At 40.4% G+C, this 26,927-nt stretch overlaps 1 protein-coding gene across 1 annotated transcript; it reads left to right on the top strand.

The window, feature by feature from the left end:
- The first annotated feature begins 2,666 nt into the window (after positions 1 to 2,666).
- On the top strand, positions 2,667 to 25,525 carry MEX3C (mex-3 RNA binding family member C). The gene is made up of 2 exons (XM_047765182.1): positions 2,667 to 3,775; positions 22,494 to 25,525. Exons 1-2 carry the CDS (start codon positions 3,034 to 3,036, stop codon positions 23,717 to 23,719), a joined length of 1,968 nt encoding a protein of 655 aa, XP_047621138.1. The 5' UTR covers positions 2,667 to 3,033; the 3' UTR covers positions 23,720 to 25,525.
- The last annotated feature ends 1,402 nt before the right edge of the window (positions 25,526 to 26,927 follow it).

The following is a 26,927-nucleotide window of genomic DNA, read 5'->3' as shown; positions in this document are numbered from 1 at the left end:
TGCTTTGCTAGAAAATCGATCCTTCCAATAATGGTTATTGTTTACTTGGAAATATCAGACAGCAAGTATTTGCATATCCTGTAAGTAAATGTCTACTTATATAAGCTATTCACTAGTTTAAAAAAAAAATGTTTTTAGAAAGAGAGATTCAGTACCTTTATTAAGATGCTGTGAAATATTCTGTCCTTGGGATATATCACCAAAAGGATGTAAACATAATAAATCAGTGAAAATTGTATACCTAATTGGGAAAGTAGGGGAGGAAAAGTCACTTTTGAGTAAACAGTAAAATTCCTTCTGTAAATCCCAAACTCACACCTTGGATCAGTGTTCTCAACTCTGGCTGAGCTGTGCAGTGTTCCCATTCCAGATCTACTTAATCCCAATCCCAATATCCAGAGTTTGTCTTCTCCTGCTCTGCATGTACCTTTTTTTTTTTGCTTTTTACAGCCTTACTCTTAAATATAGAAGTTCTGGATACTTCACCCATTGAGCAAAGCCAGGGATCAAATCTAAATCCTCACGGATACTAGTAGGTTTTGTTACCACTGAGCCACTACAGGAACTCCTGAATTTACCATTTTTTAAAGCCTTTATTTTTTTATTTTTTTATTTTTAGGGCCGAATCCATGGCATATGGAGGTTCCCAGGCTAGTGGTTGAATCCAAGCTACAGCTGCTGGCCCCCACCAGAACCACAGCAACGCAGGATCCCCAGCCCACTGATCAAGGCCAGGGATCATAACCGCAACCTCATGGATACCTGCCGGATTCGTTTCTACTGTGCCACAATGGGAACTCCTAAATACATTCTTGACTTTTGATGTACATACAGCCAGGGTTGAAATCACTGCTCCAGGTAGTTCCCATTGTGGCTCAGTGGAAATGAGCCCGAATAGCATCTGTAAGGATTTGGGTTCAATCCCTGGCCTTGCTCAGTGGGTTAAGGGTCCAGCGTTGCTACAAGCTGTAGTATGGGTTGCAGAGGCAGCTCCAATCCCACCTTGCTGTGGCGTAAGCCAGCAGCTACAGCTCTGATTATTCAACTCCTAGTCTGATAACTTCCATATGTTGAGGATGCAGCCCTAAAAAGCAAAAAACAACAACAAAAAATCACTGCTCCAGAGGCTACTGCTACAAGTGAGTTGTTGGAAAAGTAATTTACAGGCTTATAGGAGGACTAGGGAAACACTGGAGTAACAGAAAAGTTTAGTATTCGCTACAATTCTCTATGCCTTTGAAGTAGGATTGTGCACATGGCAGTAAAGGCACAAAATAAAGAAACAAAAGACATAGTTCAGCTTTCCTTGGGACTATTGTCTTGTAACATCTTAGACAATTCAGAAAAGCAGGCGCTCATTCAAGTTCAAACATAAGAAACGAGTTTCAGGGAGCAAGATATAAGATATCCAGTACAGAAAGGATCCCAAGTTATACTTCAAAAATCAAGAACTTCTAGTAGTTATTCTGTACTTGAAATATGGCTACTGCGAAGTGAACATATAGAGCTATCCTAGTGTAAAATACACACTATTTTCAAAGATAGCATAAAAAACTATAAAGCATATCAATAATTGTATGTTAATTTCATGTTTAAATGGTATTTTGAATCTATTGAACTCAGTATACTTATTAAAACTGTTTCTTCTTACTTTCTGTAATGGGGACACTAGAAACCTTAAAATTACACATTCTATCTCCATGAGACAACGCAGGTGATTAAGACTATCCTGGGGAGGCTACTGGTACTAAAGGGGTGGAGGGAGGGGGGAAGCAAGGGAAAGGTGTGTGTGACAGTAGTCTTAGCCCAAGATGAGGGAAAGCGATAAGGCTTTCTTTCTGACAAGTCATTTAAAAATCTGACAATACTGTGGGAAGAACGTCTTGAAAGAGGAAACGATGATTTAATTTCCTTGAAAAGCCCCGAAGAACTCAAGTTCAGCATTTAAGGCTCCTGATGTAACCGACCGGCCACGCACTGGGAGCCGGGCCAGCTGGGCGTGGGAGGGCTCTGCCCCGCGGGAGGAGCCTGCCCGAGTTGTGCAGGGAAGGCCCAGGAGCCACGCGGTTCAGGAAACCACCCCCGCGGCTGGAGAGGGGAACACTTCACTGGCCCCTCCTTCGATGACTCTCCCTAGGCCCTTACCCTGAAAGAGGGAAATCTCTTCAACAACGCTTTCCCGGCCCAAGCCTACGCTTCACTCCAAGGCCTCTCCCTCTGTGTGCTAACAGACCCCACCCAGGTGGGCCAGAGGGATGCGGAGAACCAGAGAAAACCAGGTGTGTGCTTCCACTGCGTGCGCCTGCGCAAAAACCCCAATTCTGGCCCTAGCTTCAGCCTCTGCTGCCACGCCTTCGTCCCGCCTCCCTTCCCGCCCCCACCTGGGTACGTCACAAAGAGTGACATGTAAAGCGAACAATCACAGTCCCTCTCCTCGTGAGCCAGTAGGGAAAGGGGTGGGAGGGTGGGGGGAGGGCAGAGGACGGAAGGAGAAGGCTTGGGGGACTGGCTCGTCCTGGTCACCCAATCAGAGAGCTCTGGGGAAAAGCGGGGCGGGGCCCAAAAAGAGGGTGGGGGGTGGGGCTAGGGAAAAGAGTTAGAAGGCTGAGGGGAGGAGAGGGCGGGCTCCCAGGGATTAAAAGCGGCCAATCAGAGCCCGCCGGCTTCATTCGGAGAGCGGCGTGGGGCGTCGCCGCCGCCGCCGCGCGCGCCGGGGGCTGGTTAAGGCCATGAAACAAAAGAAACCCTGAGAGGGGAGCCGCTGCCACCGCCACCAGCCCGCCCCGCCGCCGTCCCCACCCACCCACCTAGTTACCTACCTCTGCCTCCTTCCCCTGCCCCTCCACCCCGCCCTCTCCGGTCTCCAGGGGCCCTGGCGCTCCTCGGCCCGGGTCGCCAGCCCCGCCGCCTCTCCAGAGGAAAGGTGTTTGCGCGCTGAGCAGGGCCGGGGCCCTGTCCGCCATGGGGCTCGCCGCCCGCCGCGCCTGACCCGGCCGCCGCCGCCGCCGCCGCCATTGACAGCGCGCCGCCGCGATGCCGAGCGGCAGCTCCGCGGCCCTGGCCCTGGCGGCGGCCCCGGCCCCCCTGCCGCAGCCGCCCCCGCCGCCGCCGCCGCCGCCACTGCCGCCGCCCGCGGCTGGCCCGGAGCTCGAGGGGGACGGGCTCCTGCTGAGGGAGCGCCTGGCCGCGCTAGGCCTCGACGACCCCAGCCCAGCGGAGCCCGGCGCCCCGGCTCTCCGGGCCGCGGCAGCGCAGAGCCAGGCCCGGCGGGCGGCTGGGCTGTCTCCGGAGGAGCGGGCTCCGCCCGGCCGGCCCGGGGTTTCGGAGTCGGCCGAGCTGGAGCTGGAGGAGGACGAGGAGGAAGGGGAGGAAGCGGAGCTGGACGGAGAGCTGCTGGAGGAGGAAGAGCTGGAGGAGGCAGAAGAGGAGGACCGGCCGTCTCTGCTACTGCTGTCGCCGCCCGCGGCCGCCGCCTCCCAGACCCAGCCGATCCCAGGCGGGTCCCTGGGGTCAGTGCTGCTGCCCGCCGCCGGCTTCGATGCTCGGGAAGCGGCCGCGGCGGCTGCGGCGGCTGGAGTACTTTACGGAGGGGACGATGCCCAGGGCATGATGGCGGCGATGCTGTCCCACGCCTACGGCCCCGGCGGCTGCGGGGCGGCGGCAGCCGCCCTGAACGGAGAGCAGGCGGCCCTGCTCCGGAGAAAGAGCGTCAACACCACCGAGTGCGTCCCGGTGCCCAGCTCTGAGCATGTCGCCGAGATTGTCGGTCGCCAGGGTGAGTACGGGTTGGGGGTAGTCCAGCTGGGCATGGCCCGGGGCGTGGGTGGGAAGACGAAAGAAACGAGCTTGGGGCAGAAAAGACGAGCCCGGCGAGTTCCCCCACGTCTACCGCGACGGGGTTTGGGAGGAGCCGAGGAAATGAGAAGATGGGTCACCTTGCGAAAATCCCACGGTGTTCGGCTCCTATTCTATTGCCTGACAAAAGGTGGTAAGTTTCTCGAGCCACCCAGTCCGGCGGTGTTCACTCTACTCGGGTTGAATTCCTGGAACATCCGGCTGGCGTGGCACCAAAAACCTCAGTGAGGTGGTAAAAGGTCGGGTCGGTTGTGGATTCGGTGTTGTGCACGGAAAGCTACGAGATGACAAGTTTGCGCAGCCCACTGTCTTGTGAAAAGGGCATGGCTTCCCTTACAAGCAGATTGTTCGGATGAAGAAATTGACAGAAATGAAGGCTTGTAGAAAGAGCTTGAGGGGGAAGGGGATGCTCATGCGGTCGTTCCAACCGCCACCCCCCTCCACCCCTCCGCTATTCAGAAATTTAGTTTTTGAAGAACAGCCTAACTCTCTGTGGATCTTAGTGTATTCCTTTTGATACATTCTAACTCTCGAAAAGGCACATTGATTACCTTTTTGAACACTTTAGGGTACACGATGGAGAAAAATTGAACAGTAAAATAATTGAGTTAAGGAACTTTATGTGTTTATACAGTTTTCAGTAAATACTCTTCTTCATTTGCCAGCACACTAGTACTGCAGACAGACTCCTCCCACATTGTTCAGACAAAGGACCTATGTCTCAGATTCCAGGAGTAGATTTGTGAAGGTGGGGGAAGGGGATGCCCAGAGTACCTCTGTATCCGGCATTTTTAGAGAACGTCCTATGCTCTTTTAGTGTAGCTTCCCCCTCCCCCCCCATAAAGGAGTAAATATTACCTGCAGCTGACTTACTACAATATGATTTAACCTGGTTGATGCATGTCTCTTTACTGTTAGGTTGAGAGCATTGCTGGGGTCAAATAAAGAGAAATGATGGCGCTGCTGCTTAAATGATCTCATCTTTCCCAAGTGGTCTAAAGTACACATAAATAAGAGGTCTGTCGAAATGGTGGTTTCAAATATCAGAGTTGGCTCATTTCTTAGGTCTAGGATTTTAATGAGAAAAGTCCCTCGGAAATCTGGATAGAGAAGATAGCTTATTTCAGAGACTGCCTGATGATTGGTACTTAGAGGTGGTGTTCAAAGCTGATGCCATTCCATTAAGAGTTTATTCCTATGTTTGGTAAATAATTTTGCATGCCTTTTTTGGTTTGGGGATTGTTGTTTTGTTTTTGCAATACTGAAGATACTAATTCAGGACAGAAATGTTTTCACCTCACACAGGATAAAATTATAACATCTCAAATTATAGATCCAGAGTTGGTTGGGAATTCAGTTAACAGTATCAAGGAATTGCTATATCAAGCTTTATTTTTGCCAGGCATTGGGTTTATGGTAGTTGGGAATGTGAGGTTGATTCAGACTAACTTGTTGCCTTTAGGAAGCTAACAGTCTAATAAACAGTGGAATGGCGCTAATCTAATCTGTAGTTAATGGCATGAACTATAGGGTATGACAAAGTCATACATAAAAGAAAAAGAACTTCCACCCTGGAAGGCCTTGGAAAATGGATAGGACTTTAACAAACAGAGATGGAAGAAAGGCTGAGGGACAGTGTGAGGAAAGGTATGGAGAAATAATCTCTAGATATGATTGGAAAGTTGTGTTTTTTGTTTTTGTTTTTTTTGTTTTGGGTCTGATACTTAGGGGGTTGGTGAAAGGAGGCTGGGAAGGTGTGTTCAGGCCCGACTAGGATGCCACTTCCTCAGCCCAAGTTGCTTCATTGTGCTCATCGTGACAGTTTAGGATAACAAAGGAAAAGAACATGTACAGGCCAGTTTTACTAAGAGAAAAGATACTGGTATCTTTTGTATACTTACTTTAATACAAAATTTTGACCTCTGTATTATACACTTTGAAGCATGGAAAAATGGTCCTTAATTATGCAGGCTGTTACCTTTATATAGTTCCATTATTTAAAAGTAAACTTAATTCATTTTAAGTTTTTATTTTGTACCAGATTACAGCAATAAAATTCCTTAGTTTTTCTTTTTAGGTCTGATCTTACTGGTTAATAAGGAAATGTAAACCTATTTATGTCTTAGGACATAGAGACAAAATTGCTGACTATTCCTTTTGCACTTAATAGTTTCCCAGAGTTGATAGTACTGTTAAAAGTATGTCATCATCCTCTACCTTAAGAGCAGAAAGTCTTACCCCTTTCCTGTTCTGAGATATACAACTAGTGGATCATTGACCCATTTACCACCCCCACCCCTCATCAGCACCATAATAAAACCTTTGAGTTATTTTCCCACTTGCACAGAAAATCAGGCAGCTTCTAATGTTTGCATCCTTTTATAGTGTGATAATTTCCCTTTTCTCTTAAGTGAATAAACAGAACAAATGATTTAATTTACTTTTTGCTTTGGATGAACTAAATTTTCCTCCTTAAGAATTATCTATTCCTGCTATTTTATTCACTACCTGAAGTCATAATTTTCTGTTTGATATCTCTTAATTGGTTTTGGAAGTAATTATGTCACAGATGGAGACATCTGTGACTTTAGCTCTGAAGCAAAGAGTAGGACAAATGGAATTCTGAGTCATATAGACTAGCAACTCATGTAGATGGCCTCTAGTTGCAGTGTCTTTCAAAATACAAACCACTGTTTTTGTTAGTGATGAAAGTTGGCAGATTGTTGAGCTCATATTTATACTCCCCAGTAGTATATGGTCATTTGCAAATGTTAATGTGGCCCCCTTTTTAAGCTTTGCATCTCATTTTGAAACCAACAATATTGTAAAATAAAGCTAGGAACTAAAGAGGATTATTTATAATCAAAGAAGATTTAGAATATAGATATAAAAAGTAAACCTGACAACAGATTTGAGACCTAACTTTTATTAAGTGTAGTACCAGCAAGACACATTCATAATGCTTAACAAGATGTTTTAAGTCATTCCAATTTATACAGTCGTTGATAACCAGTTAGACTAAAAAGTGAATTAAAGTAGAAGTCTGTGCCCGTTTTTAACCGTGTTATAAATAAATATTGAATGTCATAAATTCAGTTGTTTTAAAGACTTAAAACCCAAGGTTTTATATTATTGTTTAAGATTGAATGTACATCTTTAACTATTTTCATTAGTGAGTTATTTAATGGTATATGTGTGTCCTCTAGCCTCATAGTTGAGAAAAGCTATTTCTAGCCTTTTTGTATTGTATATTCTGTCTAAAAAAAAAAATCTTTAAGCTTTTACACTTATCTGAACATTTATGAATAATACATGTGCTGATATACATTATAGAACATGTAAATAGTTTCTAAAGGATGAGATAAAAATGGAAATTGAGTGTTTGAATATTTTCTTCCCCCTGCACTCCAGTGGATTTTCTTGCACCCTACTTTGGTTATCACTGAGCTAGACCTTTCTTAGAAATTTCTTTCTTTTCTTTTCTTTTTTTTTTTTAAAGGCAGCGATTGCAACACATGGAGGTTCCTGGGCTAGAGGTTGAATTGGAGCTGTAGCCAATGACCTACACCACAGCCACACCAGATCTGAACCACATCTGCGATCTATACCACAGCTCAGGCCAACGCCAGATCCTTAACCAACTGAGCAAGGCCAGGGGTCAAACCTATGTCCTCATGGATACTAGTCAGATACGTTTCCACTGAGCCACAACAGGAACCCCAGAAATTTTTTTCTTCTTTTTTGAGCTCCACTGATGCCTAGTAGTTATGTATAAAATTGCCACTTTTTAAACAATTAATATGTTATATTGCCTCAGTTTGTCTTAAATACATCCTTGTGAAAAGTTTTCCGGGTTTCTTTGAGTGGAACAACTCTTCAAGTTCTAAAAAAGAGAAAGCTTGTTCTTGTACTTAATTTCCCTGGTTAGGAAGAATTTCATGAGGAGAAATAGTTTCTGAATAATGCTAAAGCACACTGTCTTTTTTCCTTTTGTAGAGGAAGGGGGATTGTTGGCGTTCTCTTTCTGTCGGGTACTGTATTACCTACTATTTAACTCTGCTAAGTCATTATATCCATTTTACAAGTGTAGAAAAACTGAAGTTTTGGTAGGTAAGTTACTCAGATAGTGGAACTTGGATTTAGACCAGTTTGTAAAGCCCTCACTTTACATTCCCACCTCAGTATTAAAGCATCCTGCTCAGGAAGGTTAATCATATCTTGAGTTAATTTCTTCCCTAATCATGAGTTGAGATACTTTATTTCTAATATATGTAACTTATAATATCACTATCCAAAATAATTTATGTTGTAAAATTTTGGGATCCCTGTTACCCAGAAGTCATGAGTCTCATAGTCTAGTTCTAATGTGTCTAACTAGAAACTCACCATCATTAGTAATTTACAAGGTTATTTTGTGTTTATATATATGCTAGCTTTAAAAAGCAAATATTGTTGTTATTCTAGGCTTTAATATCTAAATAAGATTATTAGCTCTGGGATCATTGGGGAAGGTTCAGTTATTATAATTGTTTTGCAAACGGATGGGGAGATATACTGCATTTTCTTAGTGAACCATTTTGATTCACTAAGGAGCAAATGGAAAATAAGTGGTATTTTCTGCCCTGCCCCCTGCCCCCCCCCCCCCCCCCCCCCCCCCCGTAGAAGTATCAGCAACCTAAAAATGATCCAGGGAGTCAAGTATTTGGGAACTGTTAACTCTGCTAGAGATTTATATTGAAAAATTTCCTTCCAGGAGTTCCCATCATGGCTCAGTGGTTAGCAAATCTGACTAGGAACCATGAGGTTGCAGGTTCGATCCCTGGCATTGCTCAGTGGGTTAAGGATCCAGGCGTTGCCGTGAGCTGTGGTATAGGTCGCAGACACAGCTTGAATCCTGCGTTGCTGTGACTCTGGTGTAGGCCAGCAGCTCCAGCTCCGATTGGACCCCTAGCCTGGGGACCTCCATATGCCCTAGAAAAAAAAAAGGCAAAAAGACAAAAAAAAAATTCCTTCCAGCAATATCTGTACGTTCTAGGTTCTTAACATGTTAAGTTTTCAAGGAAATGTAGCAGATATTGCTTAATATTTTGTAGATTTGGTTTTGAATATAGTATTTGTACACATTTTAAGAAGTCAGTGCTTTTGTCTTAAACTGAATGCGAAAATGTTTTAGAGTGTATGTCTTAATATAAAAATATATATTGAAAACTGTCCCAAATTGCCTTTAGCAGTCTCTGCTCAACTGTGGTATATTGGAAGGAGCCAGCAATCAGAAATTAAAATTCCTAAATTCCGATTACTCTGTGCCAGTAACTCACTTTGTGGTTTTACACAAATCACTTAAACTCCCTAGGCTTCAGATTCCTCTTCTTCAGCTTGGTATAATCCTATCTACAGTATCTCTACAGGGATTGTGAATTAGACACAAATAGATCGACATATATGAAACTAAGTGATAGGCACATACTACTCTTGTTAAGTTAAATCTGAAATTAATTTGAACCACTGTTTAATCTCATTCACCTTTTCTTAGCTTTAGCAGTGTCACACATTACTGTAATGTGATAGAACTAGAACCAACTGATGTCTGAAAGCCTGTTAGATACATAGCACTTCTATCCAGATAGGCTTAAATGATGCTGTGATAACAAAGAATCCCAGCATCTCAATATCATCAAAACAATGGTTTGTTTCTTATTCACAGAGGCGCTGATTATTTTAGTCTTTCAGGGACATAGGTCAGGAAAGCAGCCACCATCTCAGTGTGTTGGCTGGTCTTCCCCTGTGCCAGAGGGATGAGAGACAGTGGTATAGCACACATTGGTCTTTAACTGTTAGACCCAGAAGTAACAGTGATCACATCCACTCCTATTTCATTAATCAGAGTTAAGTCATCTGGCCACACCTAACTTCAAGTGGGCGAGAAATTGCATTACAATCCTGTGTCCGTAGGAGAGAGCCAAAATATTCATAAACAGCTGTGGTGACTACATGGTATTAATTTTAAAATCTACAGGATTGTTACAGAATTTTTTAAAATGTTATTTACGCCTTGTAGAATTTGTAATTTAACTCAAAGTAGGGAAAAAAATAGATGATAATGTTCATAAGATACTAAATAGATAAAAACTCTTTTAGGAAACTCCAAATATGGATGATCTATTTTAAAATCCCATTGAACTTCAGGTGATTCTAAAGTGACATTTATTAAACTGCGTCTTAATCCTTCCCAAATGGCTTGTACACCATAATGCATGTTTACTTTTACCTTTTTTCCCACATGCTACCAGTTAGGCACCATATAGACATTTATAAGGATTATATATGATATTTAAGCTTTTAAAATGATACTCCAATATTAGTAATACCAAGCCCAACTATACTAAATTAAATATGCACAGCTTAATGCTATTTGAATATTTTGAGTCTTTATTCCATAACTGACTTTGAGAATTTTAAGTTATACTGCATAATTAGAGCACTTCTTTCATGCTAGTGTTTGGGATTTAAGAACGATTCAGGTAGGCATGGTTTGTTGCCTTTGTCCAGTAAACAAAAACTGCAGTTCATTGTATACTGGGAAGCCTGTTTTGACCACAAGTTGTATCATGAAACAGTAAAACTAGGCCTTGATAAAATTATTTAATGAACTGAAGATGTAGTTGAAGATAAGCATAAAGTCATTTTAAATGTAGCTAGAGGAGAGTGAGGAGGGAATATTCCAAACTACTAGAAAATCTCCTCAAAAGGTTAGCACTGTGAAGTGTTTGCCCTTTGGGCTGACCTTATTACCATCCCCCTTTCTGTACTGCTCTCTCTTCTCCTTGGGCTTATCTACTGCCTTTCCACCAGTACCTGCAGGAAAGGACATTGAACTTTGAGTTAGAAAACTCGTTAAAGACCTGGTTTTACCATTTGTTGCCTGTGACCGTAGACAAATCACCTCACTGAGTCTCAGTTTCCTCTTTTGGAGGAAAAAAACTTGTTCCATCCACTTGTTGTTCCTGGCCCCTTCCCTATCCCCATTTGTTGTGAGGATCAAGTTTGAGAACGCATCATTAGTACAAATTAACTGTACAATTGAAAGCATAGAGGTAATAAATTATATATGAGATAGGGTAAGGTTATAATTTTTTTTTTTTACTGCTAGATTTGGTTTAGTTGAAACCAAAAATTATCATTTTAGTAAGTTTTTCCTAGGGTATATAGTATAGCACTAGTTCGTGATACACATGATTTTTTTTTTCAAGTTTACAGTATGTCTTAAAAGTTATTTGAAATCAGAACTTTTGAAATGTATTACCTGGTAAAGACCTAAGCTACTCTGTAGTCTGGAAAAGAATCATTTACAAATGAACCTGATTCCATTATATGGTACCCAAATAGAGGTAATTCTGAGGTTTCTATTAACATCCTCTAAACGACATGAACCCAATTTTAAAATCCCCTGCTAGCAAAATTGTTCATCCTTTCATCTCTAATTTACACCCTTGTCTGTGTATCACAGCTTTAGTGAAAGGCCAAATATGAGCCTTAAAAAAAAATTTTTTTTTCGATCCTCGTGTCTAAACTAAGTGAAAAGGGGGGGGGTTATACATTTAACCTCTATTTTTAAAAATACCTTATATATACACAGGGAATTCTCCACTTTTAAGAGTCAACTAGGAAAATAAGGCAAGTGGAAAGAAGGGTGTATTTAGGGAATGGGATACTTAGGAGTCATTAGTTTGTAACTTTGGGCAATTCTCACCTTCAGTTTTCTTCACGTATTATTAGAACTAGATTATTTCTTGTAGCTCTTATATTCTGAGTTTTGTCTAAAAAGAGTTCCTAAAATCATGTTAAAAGTAAACCAGGTTTCAAATTACCAGTTAGATTGGCTTCAACATATCTTCTCCCAGTTTTGTAAAGTTTATAATATTTCAACATGCTTTTCATAGTCTAAATATAAATTTTATTTTTAGGATAAAGATTTTAAATTTTGTTTATGGCCTTGGTGTGCAGGAGCTTGATGTGGGATCTCAGTTCTCAGGCCAGGGATTGAATCCAGGCTATAGCAGTGAAAGTGCTAAGTCCTAACCAATAGACCACCAGGAAACTCCATAATTATTTCCACCATACAGATAAGGAAATAGATCTGAGGAAATATTAGGAGCTTAGCCAAGGTCTCAAGCTAATAGAATAGAGCCTTCAGTCTCAGTAGACCTCCTATCTTAGTAGCTGGTAAACAAGCAGACAAAGCAACAAGGCTATACCATCACCAGCCAATGATATAAGAAAAGAAAATGACAGATCAATATCTGTACATGAACACATGTAGACACTAAATCCTTTTGGTGCTTGAAGTTTGATACAAGTCAGTGAGGGCAGAATGAATCTCAGTCAGCTCTGCTTCCTTAATTTCGGTTTCAGTTACCTGAAAGAGGAGTTCTCATTGTGGCTCAGGAGGTTAAGGACCCAATGTTGTCTCTGTGAGGATGGGGATTTGATTCCTGGACTTGCTCAGTGGTTTAAGGATCCCCACAAGCTGCATGATGTGGCTCAATCTGGCATTGCTGTGGTTGTGGTGTAGGCCTACAGCTGCAGCTCTAATTCAGCCCTTGCCCTGGGAACTTCATTTGCTACAGGTGTGGCAGTAAAAAAATAAAAAAAGTACCTGAAACAAAGCAGATGCTTGCTCTTTATTTTATTGAACTGAATTGTTGGATTAGAAACTTACCACTTTATTATTGTTTTAGTTTTCATATTGTGGTAACTTGGGTTTTCTTTTCTCTGTGCCATTATCCCTAACCCTTTACCTGAAGAGCTAGTCAACCTAAAGTTGTTTGGATCTGTTTGATATAGATGCTACATTAGATGGCTCTATGAATACTGGTAATAAAAACTAAAATCACATAAATGAAGCTGTTTAAGTGTCATCATAATGATGCCTAAAGTAAAAGTATTCTTACAGAAAATTTCAGAAAATTTTGTAAGCTATAAGGAGGAGCCTTGAACCCTGGAAAGGAAAGTTATTTCTACCGTGTGTTTTTAGGAATCCACCGCATTGCTGATCTGAACATTTTATTTAAATATTGGATTAAGTTGTATGCATAAGAAACACTCTTACTGGGATTTAGCTGAATGATATTCCTCAGTCTTTGAAGCTAATACTGAAGAACTGGGTTCTTGTAAAATTAAAGGAGCTTTTGAATAGTCTGTCTAGACTATTCCAAGAGGAAAGGGATCTTATCTATATGTAAAATCATTAAATAATATGACCCCGCATTCTAATATATCATGCACTATACATATAAAATAAGGTGTTTTCTCTAATGTGTTTAGAGAAAGATAGTATGAGTAATGAGAGGAGTGTGGAATTATTAGACAACTTCTGAGATCTGACTTTCCAGCTGGGAAATCTAAGCTCTTTACTATCATTCCTAAAATACTCTTATGATGATGATTAAATGAAAATATAGGAGAGTTTGGAAAACTGAAAAGTGCGCTACAAATTTTCATTATTTCAAAGCCAAGCCTGTTGGCTCAGTTAAGTCGTGAAATACTTGAGGGGTTGGGGGAGTTGGCCTAAAAAGCTATCCCTTTACTGAGCACTTACTTGAGTAACAGGCATTGTAATAAGTATTTTGAACATTATTTCACTTAATCCTTGCAACAACCAAGTAAGAAAATTCTATGAATATGTTATTAATTATAGTTCCTCACCCATGAAGGAGAGGTAGAGGTTTAGTGACCTGTTAGAGCTCACAGAGCTGGTTGGTGATGTTCTGTCCAAAATCTTGTGTTCCCCACTATTATTCAACCTACTTTTCATAAGGAAAGGAAGACTAGATATATGTATGTGAGATATGGTAGTATCTGATTGTCATCCCAAGTGCTCTTTAGACTTAAAGAAAGAGGAAGTGATTTTGTATTTTCTAGGAGAAGAGGATCTTGGTCAAAAAATAAAAGCATTGGAAAGGACCTAGAGGTTGAATGATCTAACATAAAAACCACAAGCAAACTGGTTGTAGATTAGAGAGCCTAGTCCTGCAGATAATCAGATTTTTATTCCTTACATTGTTTCCTTTAAACTGGACCTTGGAAGATTAACAAGTGGTAGCTGTGATAGTAAGAGTCATAGCTATACTTGTATTATTCTTGAGTTCACAGAGGCTTTCATATATACAGTCTCATCTTTTCCAAAGGGCCATGATTGTTACTCAGGAGAGTTTGTTATTCAGAAGATTGAGGGTGGGGTGAGGGGGTATTAGGAAGATTTTCCAGCTTATTTAGGAAAATATCTGAGCAGAGTTAGAAGAGGAACAGGGCATGTGTAGGAGATGGTGAAGACTGGCAGAAGGTAGGTAATGGCCACTTAATTGGGAGAAGGATGGGGTAGGAGGTAGGGGTGATTTTAATATAAAACCAGGAGTTCTAATTTTCTTGAAGGTTAAAAGACCTACTTAAGGAGCTTCACTTCCTCTCCTTATTTTTATTAAAGTGTTGTATGTACATGTGTGTATACTGATTTCCCTTTTAAAATTAAATCTCTTAGAATTTGTGAAGAAAGGTATACCCCAAGGATGACCCAAAGTAAAAGTACACATAGTTTTAGTGTGTGTTATTAAAGTTTTAGCTTGCTTAAATCACCTTATATATGTAGTTAATTTATGAGATGATTGGAAAATATAATTAATTTCTGGGAAACAAAAACCTCTCAAAAAATCACCAACACCTCACATAACATTTGGGGCTTCTTTTTTTTTTTTGGTCTTTTTGCCTCTTCTGGGGCCACTCCCACGGCATCTGGAGGTTTCCAGGCTAGGAGTCTAATTGGAGCTGAATGAAGCCTCTGGCTTACACCACACACACAGCAATGCAAGATCTGAGCCATGTCTGCAATCTACACCACAGCTCACGGCAATGCTGGATCCTTAACCCACTGAGCAAGGCCAGAGATCGAACCCACAACCTCATGGTTCCTAGTCGGATTCATTAACCACTGAGCCAAGACGGGAACTCTCTGGGGCTTCTTTCTTTAAAAAACAAATTCTTTTGCATCTACAAGATAAGAGTTTAAACGCCCTTGCTTGACATTGATACTAATCATCTCCCATCTAGCCTGCTCCCCTGACATTCTACTCTCCAGACACTTAAAGCTCCCACAATACTGAGCCAGATATGGTCTCCCGGCTGCCATCTTGTGCTGTTGATTCCTTCTTTGGCACTTGTATTTCCCTCTGCTCTCCTTCCCACTTGACAAAACCACTTCAAGCCTAAGTTCAAATGCCTTTGAAGCCTTCTTTCATTTACTGTAAGCAGTAAAGTTCTCTCCTTTTCTATGCCCTCGAGTTTCTTTGTATGTCTGTTTTCCTTGAAGCAATTATATCTGTAATGTTTGCATGACTATTTCTTTATTCTATACTGTGAGCTCCTTAAGAGCAGAAAAGATGATAGGACTTGGAAGAATGGGCAGATATTTGGAGGAAGGGCAAATGATAATGCAGTAGGCATTATCTTCCCCCGAAGATGCCTATAACCTACATCCCTGGAAACTGAATGTTTATGGAGTATGGACCTTGAGAAGATCATCTGGGTGGGCCCATTGTAATGAGTCCTTAAGAGCAGAAAAACTTCCCCAGCTGGGTCAGATAAGAGGAGGGATAAGAGATAAGAGATTTGAAACGTGAGAAAGATTTAACCTCCATTGCTGGCTCAAAAGTTGGAAGGACAGGGTGGTAAGCCATGTTGGTGGCTTATAGGAGCTGGGAATGGCCTTCAACAGATAGTTAGCAAGGAAGCAGGAAGCTCAGTCCTATGACTGTAAGCAACTAAATCCTGCCAATAACCTGGATGAGCAACTAGATAGATTCTCTCCTGGAGCTTCCAAAAAGGAACACAGCCCTGCAAACACGTTGATTTTAGCCATGTTGACCCATGTTAGACTTCTGACTCCAAGAACTGTAAAATAAAAAACTTGTGACATTGAAGCCATTGTGTGGTTTAAGTTGTCATTAGAAAACTAAAGTAGGTAATAAGCAAAATCAAAGAAAAGGATTTCTGGATTGAGGACTCTGTTTTCTTTTTAGCTCTCAGCTCCTAGAGGCTGCCTGCAGTTCCCTGCCATGAGGTCTCCATGGGCAGGTCAAGCATAGATTATTGGCTTTCTTCCAGTCTAGCCAGAGCACATCTGACTACTTCTGAGACCAGCTGGAGAAAACTCTTTTAAAGGACTCGTGATTAGGTCAGGCCCACCCAGATAATCTGGATAAGCTTCCTATTTTAAGGTGAATTGATTTGGACTGTAATTATATCTACATTGCAGTCTGTAATTCTACATCTGGTTCTTTTAAGTATATCATTCCACATGTTTCATGGAATTAAAAAGTGGCCTTAAAGATCTAGTCTAAGCTTTTCCGACCGTGACACCACCGTCCCCCAGCAAAAGAACATTTTACATTGCAGCCCATTGTATACATACTTCACTGAAACATTTGGAACCTATTAAATTGATACTGCAAATCATGGTTTGAGAAACACTGAAGATACCTTTCAATTCCTTTGCTTCAACTCCTCTCCAAGCAGCAGAGGACCTCTCCCTCTTAATTGCTCAGGTGGCTTGTGGGAGAGGCTCTCTTTACCCTGTAAGAAAGAGATCAAACCTTCTATACCAGGGAGTGAGAGGTCCAGAATTCTGGCTGCAGCTAAAGGGTTTTAAGGTGAAACACAGCCCCAGCCACCGTGATAAAGAAAGGGGAAATGAGTTCGTAAAGGAGGTAGGAGACCTTTTTTTGGCCATGCCTGCAGCATGTGAAAGTTCCCAGGCCAGGGATTGAACCCATACCACAGCAGCTGCTGCAGTGACAGTGATGGGTCCTTAACCCACTGTGCCACAAGGAAACTCCTTAAGAAACTTTTTATTTGGGCTATTTACTTCCAAATCAAAATTACAGCTATGAAAGTCATTAGTGCTATCCTAGTTCTTAATCTCTATACAGTGTATACACAAGCTGTGTACTGTTCAACATATGTTGGTTTTTATTTGTAGCTATAGGAAAAAACTGTTAGTTCTTTGAACTTAAAAAGCATTCAGCTTTGAGGTTATCAAATCATTTACCCAGCTGTTTATAGTTAAAAAAAAAATCTTAGAACTAGCTAAAAGTCTGACTGATATGCTAAGTCTAGTAAAATGTATCATTTCCTCATGTTTAATTTAAAAATTTTTCTAATTTAATCATTTATTGGGGGGAAAAAACTAATGCACTACTTTGTTTCAAAATTAATAAAGGAGTTCCCATGGTGGTGTAGTGGAAACGAATTCGACTAGGAACCATGAGGTTGCAGGTTCGATCCCTGGCCCTGCACAGGGGGTTAAGGATCTGGCGTTGCCTGAACTGTGGTGTAGGTCACAGGTGCAGCTCGGATCCTGCATTGCTATGGCTGTGGTGTTGGCCTGCAACTATAGCTCTGATTCGACCCGTAGTCTGGGAACCTCCACATGCTGCAAGTGCAGTCTTAAAAAGAAAAAAAAAATTATAAAAATAAAGTGTACAAGAAAAATTAGTCTCCCTTCTACTCTGTCCTCAAGTTAACCAGTGTTAGACTGCAGTGTTCCCTTATATAGTTGTACCAGCCTCACACTAATACTAACGGTAATATAACACAAAGGTCATTTTCACCTGTGCAGGTATTCCTGCAGACACAATTCTAAAAGTGGGGTTGTAGGGGCTTTGGATACATGGGGTTATAATTTTGATGGATATTGTGGAACTGCCTTCAAGCAGATTATACTCTCAGCAGCTGAAATGAGGGTCCTTTTCCCCATTCTTACTAGCACTGGTTTTGGTATTTGACAATCTTATAGGTAGAAAACAATACCTCTCTGTTCATATAAAAATGGGAGCTTTGATGTTCAGAGCCATTTATACATTTCCTTTTCTGTGAGCTAGTTCTTTTACCTATTTTTTCTGTGGGGTTTTGATATATAGAGCAGGTGTATAGGTACATGTGTAAGAGAAATCAGCCATTTGTGATGTGAGTTGTAAGCAATTTTTTTACCTTGTTTATATAGTTTTGACATGTAAAAATTCTTTTAAAAGTTCAGTCTAGTTTATCAGTATCTTTATGCCTTCTAAATTTTGTGCCAGTCTGAGATTATAAATTTTTCCATGGTTTTTTAAAATATCTTTGCACTTTCAAATAAAAACTCAATCTAAAATATTTCAAAAAGCGGAGTTCCTTCGTGGCTCAGCGGAAACAAATCTGACTAGCGTCCATGAGGATGCAGGTTCGATCCCTGGCTTTGTTCAGTGGGTTAAGGATCCGGTGTTGCTGTGAGCTGTGGATGGTGTAGGTCACAAATGCGGCTCGGATCTGGCATTGCTGTGGCTGTGGTGTAGGCTGTAGCTCCAGTTCCACTCCTAGCCTGGGAACCTCCATATGCCATGGTTGCAGCCCTAAAAAAATAAATATTCCAAAAGCTTTTTACCTCCTCAACCTGCAAAATAATAAAACAAGTTTGTTTTTTACTCGTTTAGTTTGTGTCATCTGTTCAAAACTCTGCCTATTCAAATTATCCCCAACTTTATACATTATGATTGATGAGACTTCTTATAGTGCTAACCTGAGTTTAGACTACTGTGTTAATTAAAACTGTCTTATAAAATTTAGGAGCAAAAAAGAAATACTTCTGGAGTTCCCATCGTGGCAAAGCAGCGGAAACGAATCCGGCTAGGAACCATGAGGTTGTGGGTTCATCCCTGGCATCGCTTAGTGGGTTAAGGATCTGGCATTGCTGTGAGCTATGGTGTAGGTCACAGACACAGCTCAGATATGGCATTGCTGTGGCTGTGGCGAAGGCCAGCAGCTGTAGCTCTGATTAGACCCCTAGCCTGGGAACTTCCATATGCAGTGGGTATGGCCCTAAAAAAAGATGAAAAAAAAATATTTCCATTGGCAGTGGTATAAAAGGGGTTGGCTTTGCCATTTTCCTGTTACTTCCTTCCCCTGATCTGCAAATTCTAAGCACATGACTCTTTTGGGGAGGGTAGGCCTTTTTTACACCCCTATCTTAGAGGTATTCCATGCTCCAGCCTTTTTGTCTTATGTCTTTCTTATAAGCCATGTATTAAACACTGATTTATTAGTGCCATAGGCTGGATAGTGTCTGTGTACCTTGAGGCATATTTTCTTAGTTACTAATATACCTACTAGGTGTTAAATAAAAAGTACTCTACAGAGGTACAACTGACGGTTGCTTGTAGTCTCAGAAGCATTTGGATAAGGTTTTTGTTCTTGTTTTTTGCCTTTTTAGGGCCGCACACATGGCATATGGAGGTTCCCAGGCTAGGGGCCAAATTGGAGCTGTAGCTGCCAGCCTACACCATAGCCACAGCCACACTAGATCTGAGCCATGTCTGTGACCCACACCACAGCTCACGGCAACACCAGATCCTTAACCTGCTGAGCGAGGCCAGGGATCAAACCTGCCTCCTCATGGATGCTGGACAGATTCGTTTCCACTGAGCCACGAAAAGAATTCCTGTAGAAGTTTCTTAAATCAGTTTTCTAATGTTCACTGTAGTAAGGGAGGGGATCAGCCAACCCTAGACCCTTAGGCTAACTCTCCCTTTGTCTTTAAAAGAAGTTGCCCAGTGTTTTTCTCCAGGACCCTCTTTGTTAGAAATGTTTGGTCTAGAAGACTGCCTTCTTGTTAAGTTGTAGCCCAGAGTATAAATTCATATCCAGATAATGACGGTAACTCCCTTGAGTGTACAGTATGAACAAGTCGCTCACACCACCCCAGTCAGACTTTCTTAGGCATCTCTCCATCAGTCACACATTAGCCAATGGAAAGTGATTGCAGGTCTCAGCCTCAAGCAACACCTACTCTACTGAATGAGGGTGTTTCCTAGAGATTCACTCTGTTTAAATAGGTAGATATGGAAGTTTTATTGTTCTGGTCTTCCAATTCACTTTCTATTTGGAACAAAAGCAGATATAGATTTTTCCTATACTCAGACATTACACTATCAGTTTAGTTTTATAGTTCATGGTAGATAGAAACTTAATGCAGCACTCTAAAACTTTCATGTTTTACAGTAGCATAAATTTGACTCATCTTTAGTTTCCTTGATAGCACCTAAGCCACCTCCTCCACTTGGCTCTTCTTATCTCATCCAGTTACTGCACTAAGTGCTTTCCTTGCAATTTTGCTTTTAGGCTGCAACCCCCCCTCCCCCCCCCCACACACACAAGGTCTTCCCAGATATAATTTTCAGGCTAGAGTAAATCTGACTCTAAAAATCTTTTCATGATAGATACCTACGATCCAGCAGTGAGAAAGCAGCCATTTCTTAAGTTCTGCAGTTGGTGAGAAGGGGGAAGAGGCTCTTCATTTGCAGTTTAGATCCACAAGTTCAGTGGCACATTGAGTAAAGCTGTATTGAATATGCTATAATTGAAATTAACATCATCAGTTCCTTTCAACAAGGTTAGATTAGCAGTATGGGACCAGAATATGAAAGCCCAGGAAAGCTCAGGAAAAACAAACAAAACAAAACAAAAACCCTAGGTGCAAAGCAATATGACATATATATAAGAAAGGCCCAGTGTTCTTACATAGAAAAAGTGATCTTTATTTCAAAAAATTTCATATGGCCACCCAGTGGCATATACTTACAGCCACTCAGCACTTGGAGAATGCTTAGGAAGGGCACACAAACCAGTCCTGAGAGAAAGGAAGCTTCATTGAGGGTGAAGCATCTAAACTAAAAACTGAAGGGCTAGGGGAGTTAAGCAGAGCTGGTAGTAAAGGGGCAAGGACAAAGGGACATTCTGATCATGGAAGCAAGGGAGCAAGGATTGGAGTTTAATATGGTGGAAGCACCCTGCACAGTTAAAGAAGTGAGGAAGGGGAAAGGGCAGTGGTCTAGAGATAAGGCTAGAGAGAGGTAATCAGGCACCAGGGAAAGAGGGACCTTGTGTGTGCCATTGTTAAGACCGTATCTTTATGGCAGCACTTTAGCAAAGACCTAACCATGTGATCCGTGCTTTATTCAGAAAGCATCATCTGATAGACTGGATTGGAGTGAGGCAAGCTTGGAGTTAAGGAGACCTATTTGGTTGGGGGTAGAAGGTACTGTTGCGATTAGGCATGTTAGAAATGTCTAGAAATAATTAGTTTTTGTACAATTATGAATTTGTTGAGGGCCAAAAAGGAAAATTAAGAAAAAGATCTGCCCAGATTGTAACATGTGTCTTCACTAGCACCTAGCTTCTTTATTTTGAGGAACGAGGAATGGCATGATATATTCATGAGAAGAAATCTATTCTGGCAGGCTTCATGTTGAGATCTTTGAAAAGTATAACCTCAGAGTTGTATGCCTTAGTTATATGGTTGACATTTTTAAGTTATATTTTGAAACCCTCTAATCTTACACACTTGGCACTGGTAATGGGTGATTACTTCAAAAAGTTATGCATATGTGTCTTCGATATTTTAACTTAAATGTACATAGAATTTAGAGCCCAAGCCTTTTATTTGAGAATGGGGCTGCCAGCCAGCGTGGTCCTTCAATAAAACCATGTCCAACGGCCATATTCTGTAGTTTCCAGTATGTTTCTTTTGAATTTCACAAGAACTTTACAGTGAGTGCAGAGTTATTCTGTGTTAGTTTTTTTACCCTAGGATTTTACAGTTGTCCCATCCAACAGCATCTTTTTTCTTTCTTTACTCATCCTTTATTGAAATTTCTAAAAATAATTTTCATACTAGTTCAGTGTCTTTTTGCATTCATGTTACTGGTTAATGTAATAATTTAGCACATGAGTACAGTTAGTATAAACAGATATGGGGAGAAAGAGCTTATTTTTAATAAGCCAGAAATCCAGCTGATGGAACAGAAGTGAGACAATCTACTAGCCTTGAGCACTTTGCTCTTATCATCAGTTGAACTGTACAGAGGGAAAGGTAATGATAAGGTAAAATGATAAGACAATTAAGTGGGAATCAGTTGAAGAACTTTTATCATATAGTGTAGTTGTGTGAAATTGGAGGTTCTTGAACTAACAAAACACTATAACTTTTAAAGTCAGACTAGATTTAACTCTGGATGTGCCTCTTACTAGCTGTGTGAACTTGGACAAGTTATATACATTTTTTTCTGTACTTCATTTTCCTTAGCAATAAAAGGAGTGCAGTAGTCTCATTCTTAGGGTTGTTGTGTAGGTTAAATAAGACAATAGATATTAAATGTCTCACATACACGTTACTGGTTTTTCTTTGCCACCAACACCCTGCAAGGTAGTAAAACTGTTAGTATTCTGAAAGTCAGCCCACTCATAGTGTAGCTATCCTATATAGAGTATTCCTGCATCATTTGCAATGGTTAATAACGAGAGAGAGAAAACAATAATCCTCTTAGTTTAAAACCTCGAGTAGAGGGATCCCCAGAAGGGTGTAGTTCAGGATCTAGGAGTCTTAGTGAAGTTAGGAAAGTTTTATTATATAGTGATAAGTTTTTCTAATAAAGAAAAAAAACTCTAAAAGGGGGAAAACTGCAGACACTTAGGTTAAAAGGATCTCTCTCTGATTTGCCTTTATCAATATTGTTGAAGTAGGTGTTGATTCTAATGAAATCTTTTCTTTCTAACAGGTTGTAAAATTAAAGCGCTGAGAGCCAAGACGAACACGTACATCAAGACGCCTGTTCGTGGTGAAGAGCCCATTTTTGTTGTCACTGGGCGGAAAGAAGATGTTGCCATGGCCAAAAGAGAAATCCTCTCAGCTGCAGAACACTTCTCCATGATTCGTGCATCTCGAAACAAAAATGGCCCAGCCCTGGGAGGGTTGTCATGTAGTCCTAATCTGCCCGGTCAAACCACCGTTCAAGTCAGGGTCCCCTATCGTGTGGTAGGATTAGTAGTTGGACCCAAAGGAGCAACTATTAAAAGAATTCAGCAGCAGACCCACACATACATAGTAACTCCGAGCAGAGATAAGGAACCTGTCTTTGAAGTGACAGGGATGCCCGAGAATGTTGACCGAGCACGAGAAGAAATAGAAATGCATATTGCCATGCGTACAGGAAACTACATTGAGCTCAATGAAGAGAATGATTTCCATTATAACGGTACTGATGTAAGCTTTGAAGGTGGCACTCTTGGCTCTGCATGGCTTTCCTCCAATCCAGTTCCTCCCAGCCGTGCCAGAATGATATCCAATTATCGAAACGATAGTTCCAGTTCTCTGGGAAGTGGTTCCACAGATTCCTACTTTGGAAGCAATAGGCTGGCTGACTTTAGTCCAACAAGCCCATTTAGCACAGGAAACTTTTGGTTTGGAGATACACTACCTTCTGTAGGCTCAGAAGATCTCGCGGTTGATTCTCCTGCCTTTGACTCTTTACCAACACCCACTCAAACTATCTGGACTCCGTTTGAACCAGTTAATCCACTCTCTGGCTTTGGGAGTGATCCTCCTGGTAACATGAAGACTCAGCGTAGAGGAAGTCAGCCATCAACTCCTCGTCTGTCTCCTACATTTCCTGAGAGCATTGAACACCCACTTGCTCGGAGGGTTAGGAGCGACCCACCTAGTACAGGCAACCATGTTGGCCTTCCAATATACATCCCTGCTTTTTCTAATGGTACCAATAGTTACTCCTCTTCCAATGGTGGCTCCACCTCTAGCTCACCTCCAGAATCAAGACGAAAGCACGACTGTGTGATTTGCTTTGAGAATGAAGTTATTGCTGCCCTAGTTCCATGTGGCCACAACCTCTTCTGCATGGAATGTGCCAACAAGATCTGTGAAAAGAGAACGCCATCATGTCCAGTTTGCCAGACAGCTGTTACTCAGGCAATCCAAATTCACTCTTAACTATATATATATACATAAATACTATATCTATATGGACTCGTAAAGGCATGGGTATAATGGTACCCCCAGTAAACTTCCTAATGAATTCTTATGACTGTTATCAGGCTTTATTGGGATTAGGCTAAAGTTGTTAGTAAACTTATAAAAGGCTGCTATGGTAACACTAAACCTAAGTGGTCTCTTGTCTATTAGTTTGGTTTGAATTATTAATACTATCTTGTAGACGCAGAGACATAGCTTGTGTAAGAATTGCTAAAGCTGACGTTCAACTCGGCTGAGTGAAGATAATCATAGGTTGTGTGACCCTATGAGAAAAGTGTATACGTCTAAGATTTCAAAACGATGGGTCCCAAAGCCTAACCACATTAAGAGTTTATGGAGGGTACTTGGCATTACAGATGATTCAGACACTTCCAGTGCTGCCTTCTTTACACTGCCAGTTTTGACAAAACAGGTTTGTTTGTTTTTTATTTTACAACAACTTATGCCTAATTCTGCAGGATTGCAAGTAACTTTTTAATGCATTGTGATTAATTATTGGTAATAATAGGGCTGATGGCAGTTTACTCGATCACTGGTTATAATTTGGGACAAAAACTGCTACATTGACCTTCATCTCGCCCAGAGTGCTCACGGCTGGTGTGATCAGTGGATCAGGAATGCAATTGTGTCGATTGTGAATTCCTACCCATTGCCTCCCTCGGTGAATATGGAAATGGCCACCTGGGTTTTTCCATTGCAGGAAGGGCTTTGGGATGCACCTATATTGGCTAATCGAGGATGTGAACATTCCATTCATTAGTCTGATCAAGCTATTGATTAATTTTTAGACTCTAGATCAAAATGTGAAACATTTTATGTTCAATCCATATTTGTCTTGCACATTATAAATATATTTTTATTTTTTAGTAATTTTGGGGAGGGGGGAGAGAGGGGTAATAATGCCCTTAGCATAATTCACAAAAGCAGCTGTGACGACCTCCAATCAGTTTACTTCATTTCAAAACTATTTCCAATCACAGGAAAGATTTATTTAAGATACACTTTTACATTTCACCTGTGGATGTCTGTGACTTCATCCTCAGTATGTTCCCAAATCTGTGCTGGCATTGAATGGACAAAACATTGTACTGGTGGGTTTTTCTACTAATTATTTTTTGAAGCGTTATTTTCCCAACACAAAAGAGCTTTTTTTCTCAGTATAACAAAAATTGAAATCCTATGTGTATTGAATAGTAAATAGACAAATTTTATTTTTTATTTCCACTTGAAGAGTTACATTTCGTATAAAAGTTTACAAATAACGGTTTTTATTTTGATTTTTTCAGTATAAAAAATTGCCTTGATGGCATATTATGATGTAATGCTAATTGCTAGTAGGATAGTTAAATGTCAGTATTGAAACCTAATCTTTAGCTGCCGTCTTGTAGATACAAACGAATGTTCACCAAGCATGTATTTTGTATTTTGTTGCATTGTACACTGCAACTAATAAGCCAAGGAATCAACATATATTAGGTGCGTGTACTGTTTCTAAAAACCACAAACTAAGAATGATAAATTATCAATATAGTTTAGTATTTGCTAATTTTACTACACTCTTTTGTTATGTATATGTAGGGAAGTCATAGGGATTATAAATTCAATTTGAGTAAAGTTTAAAACCATATATTTTATGATAAAGGGCCTTTAACTTAAGATGGCCAAAGCACTGATATTATATATTTGCTGTAAAGAGAATTATAAGAGTTTTATTTTTCTGATATTAAAAGTTACTTAATAAAGACTTGTTTCCATTAACTTGAATGTATTCTCCTTGGTGTTTTTCATGTAATCACTAATTTAGCCTGGAAGATTGCTTATTTGCCAGAATTGAAAATTTACTTTTACAAAGTTTCCCTCTCCCCAGACAGTGACCCGTGTTCGTTCTTTTAGAGATTTTTTTTTTTAGTGTTTTTAGTGTTGAAGGTGTTGTCTCTGCTCCTATCCAGATGTAGCTTTTTTCTTTACATAAGAGTCATATTATAGCAAAATTAGAGATTTGGCTGGTTTTAGATGGTGTAGTTACATGTCTATAGAGTCGACCACAAATAAGTCACTGTTAACCTAATTGTAAATAAAAGAATGAATGACTTTATACGTGTTAATGTTAACTAAAATCCCAAATCCAGCTTAGACTCTACAGTTTCCATCCTTTGTTACGGATTTTTATCATTTTATCACAAAGTCTACTAATTTTACTAAACTATTGACAATATTTAGACTGATTTTTGTCTAATTTTCTAATATAAAGGTACAAGTTTTTAGCTTTTAGTTGCTAAGTACCTCCTGAAAGGTTCTGTGGTTGATAAAAAAAATATTACTCTAGTAATGAAATTGACTTGATGCTTACTGGGATAAATTGTTTCCATTTGTTAAAAAGCAAGAATAAAGACATTTCTAGATTATTTTAATAAAACCAAAATTCTATTTTTAATACTTACAGGTATTACGCAACCATAGTAAATCTTTTCATTGTAGGCTTTGGATCAATTCTCCGGCTGTGCTAGAAGACTCTGGACTATAATGATTTAATGATGGGCAAGCTATTGCCCTATAGAATTATTGTGCTAGTTTTAGGATTAACCTTCAGAAATATAAAAGTAAAATTGAGTGTGTATTTATTTATACAGTTCCTGCATAGATTGAGTGAACAGTGAATATGAATTTCTTAACTTTACCTAATAAAAAGTCAAGATCTTTCAGAGGACCTTGAAAATAATCTACTTTGGAGGTTTTCCTTGCCAGAAGAAGCCAAAACTTTGTCTGAAACTAATGTTAGTAAAACTGATAAGCACTAATACAAGGTCTCCAACTGAATCTGCCTTTCCTCACATACCTTCATTAATTTTCTTATTTATAAAAGGACAGGAGAGAGGCTCCAGGAACCCCATGGTCCTATGTTACCAGGGAATTTCTGCACCACACCAGACAACCTGCAGAGTGAATAATCAAGAATTAGGCAAACCTACTGAGAAAGACTTGACATTATTCCATTTATATAACCTTGGAGGCTAAACTGAAAACATTTGGATTGACGAGCAGCATAGTTCTTTCTATAAAGGAATTTATCAAAAGAATCTCCTTGCAAAGTAGGTTTTTAGCAAGAGTGAGAAAGACTAGAATTAGGTTTAGAAAATAGGTACAGAAGTGTTGTTACACTTGAAAT

Source organism: Phacochoerus africanus, chromosome 2 (genome assembly GCF_016906955.1).
Source record: "Phacochoerus africanus isolate WHEZ1 chromosome 2, ROS_Pafr_v1, whole genome shotgun sequence".
Taxonomy (NCBI): Eukaryota; Metazoa; Chordata; class Mammalia; order Artiodactyla; family Suidae; genus Phacochoerus; species Phacochoerus africanus.
This window is presented reverse-complemented; position numbering and strand designations above follow the sequence as displayed.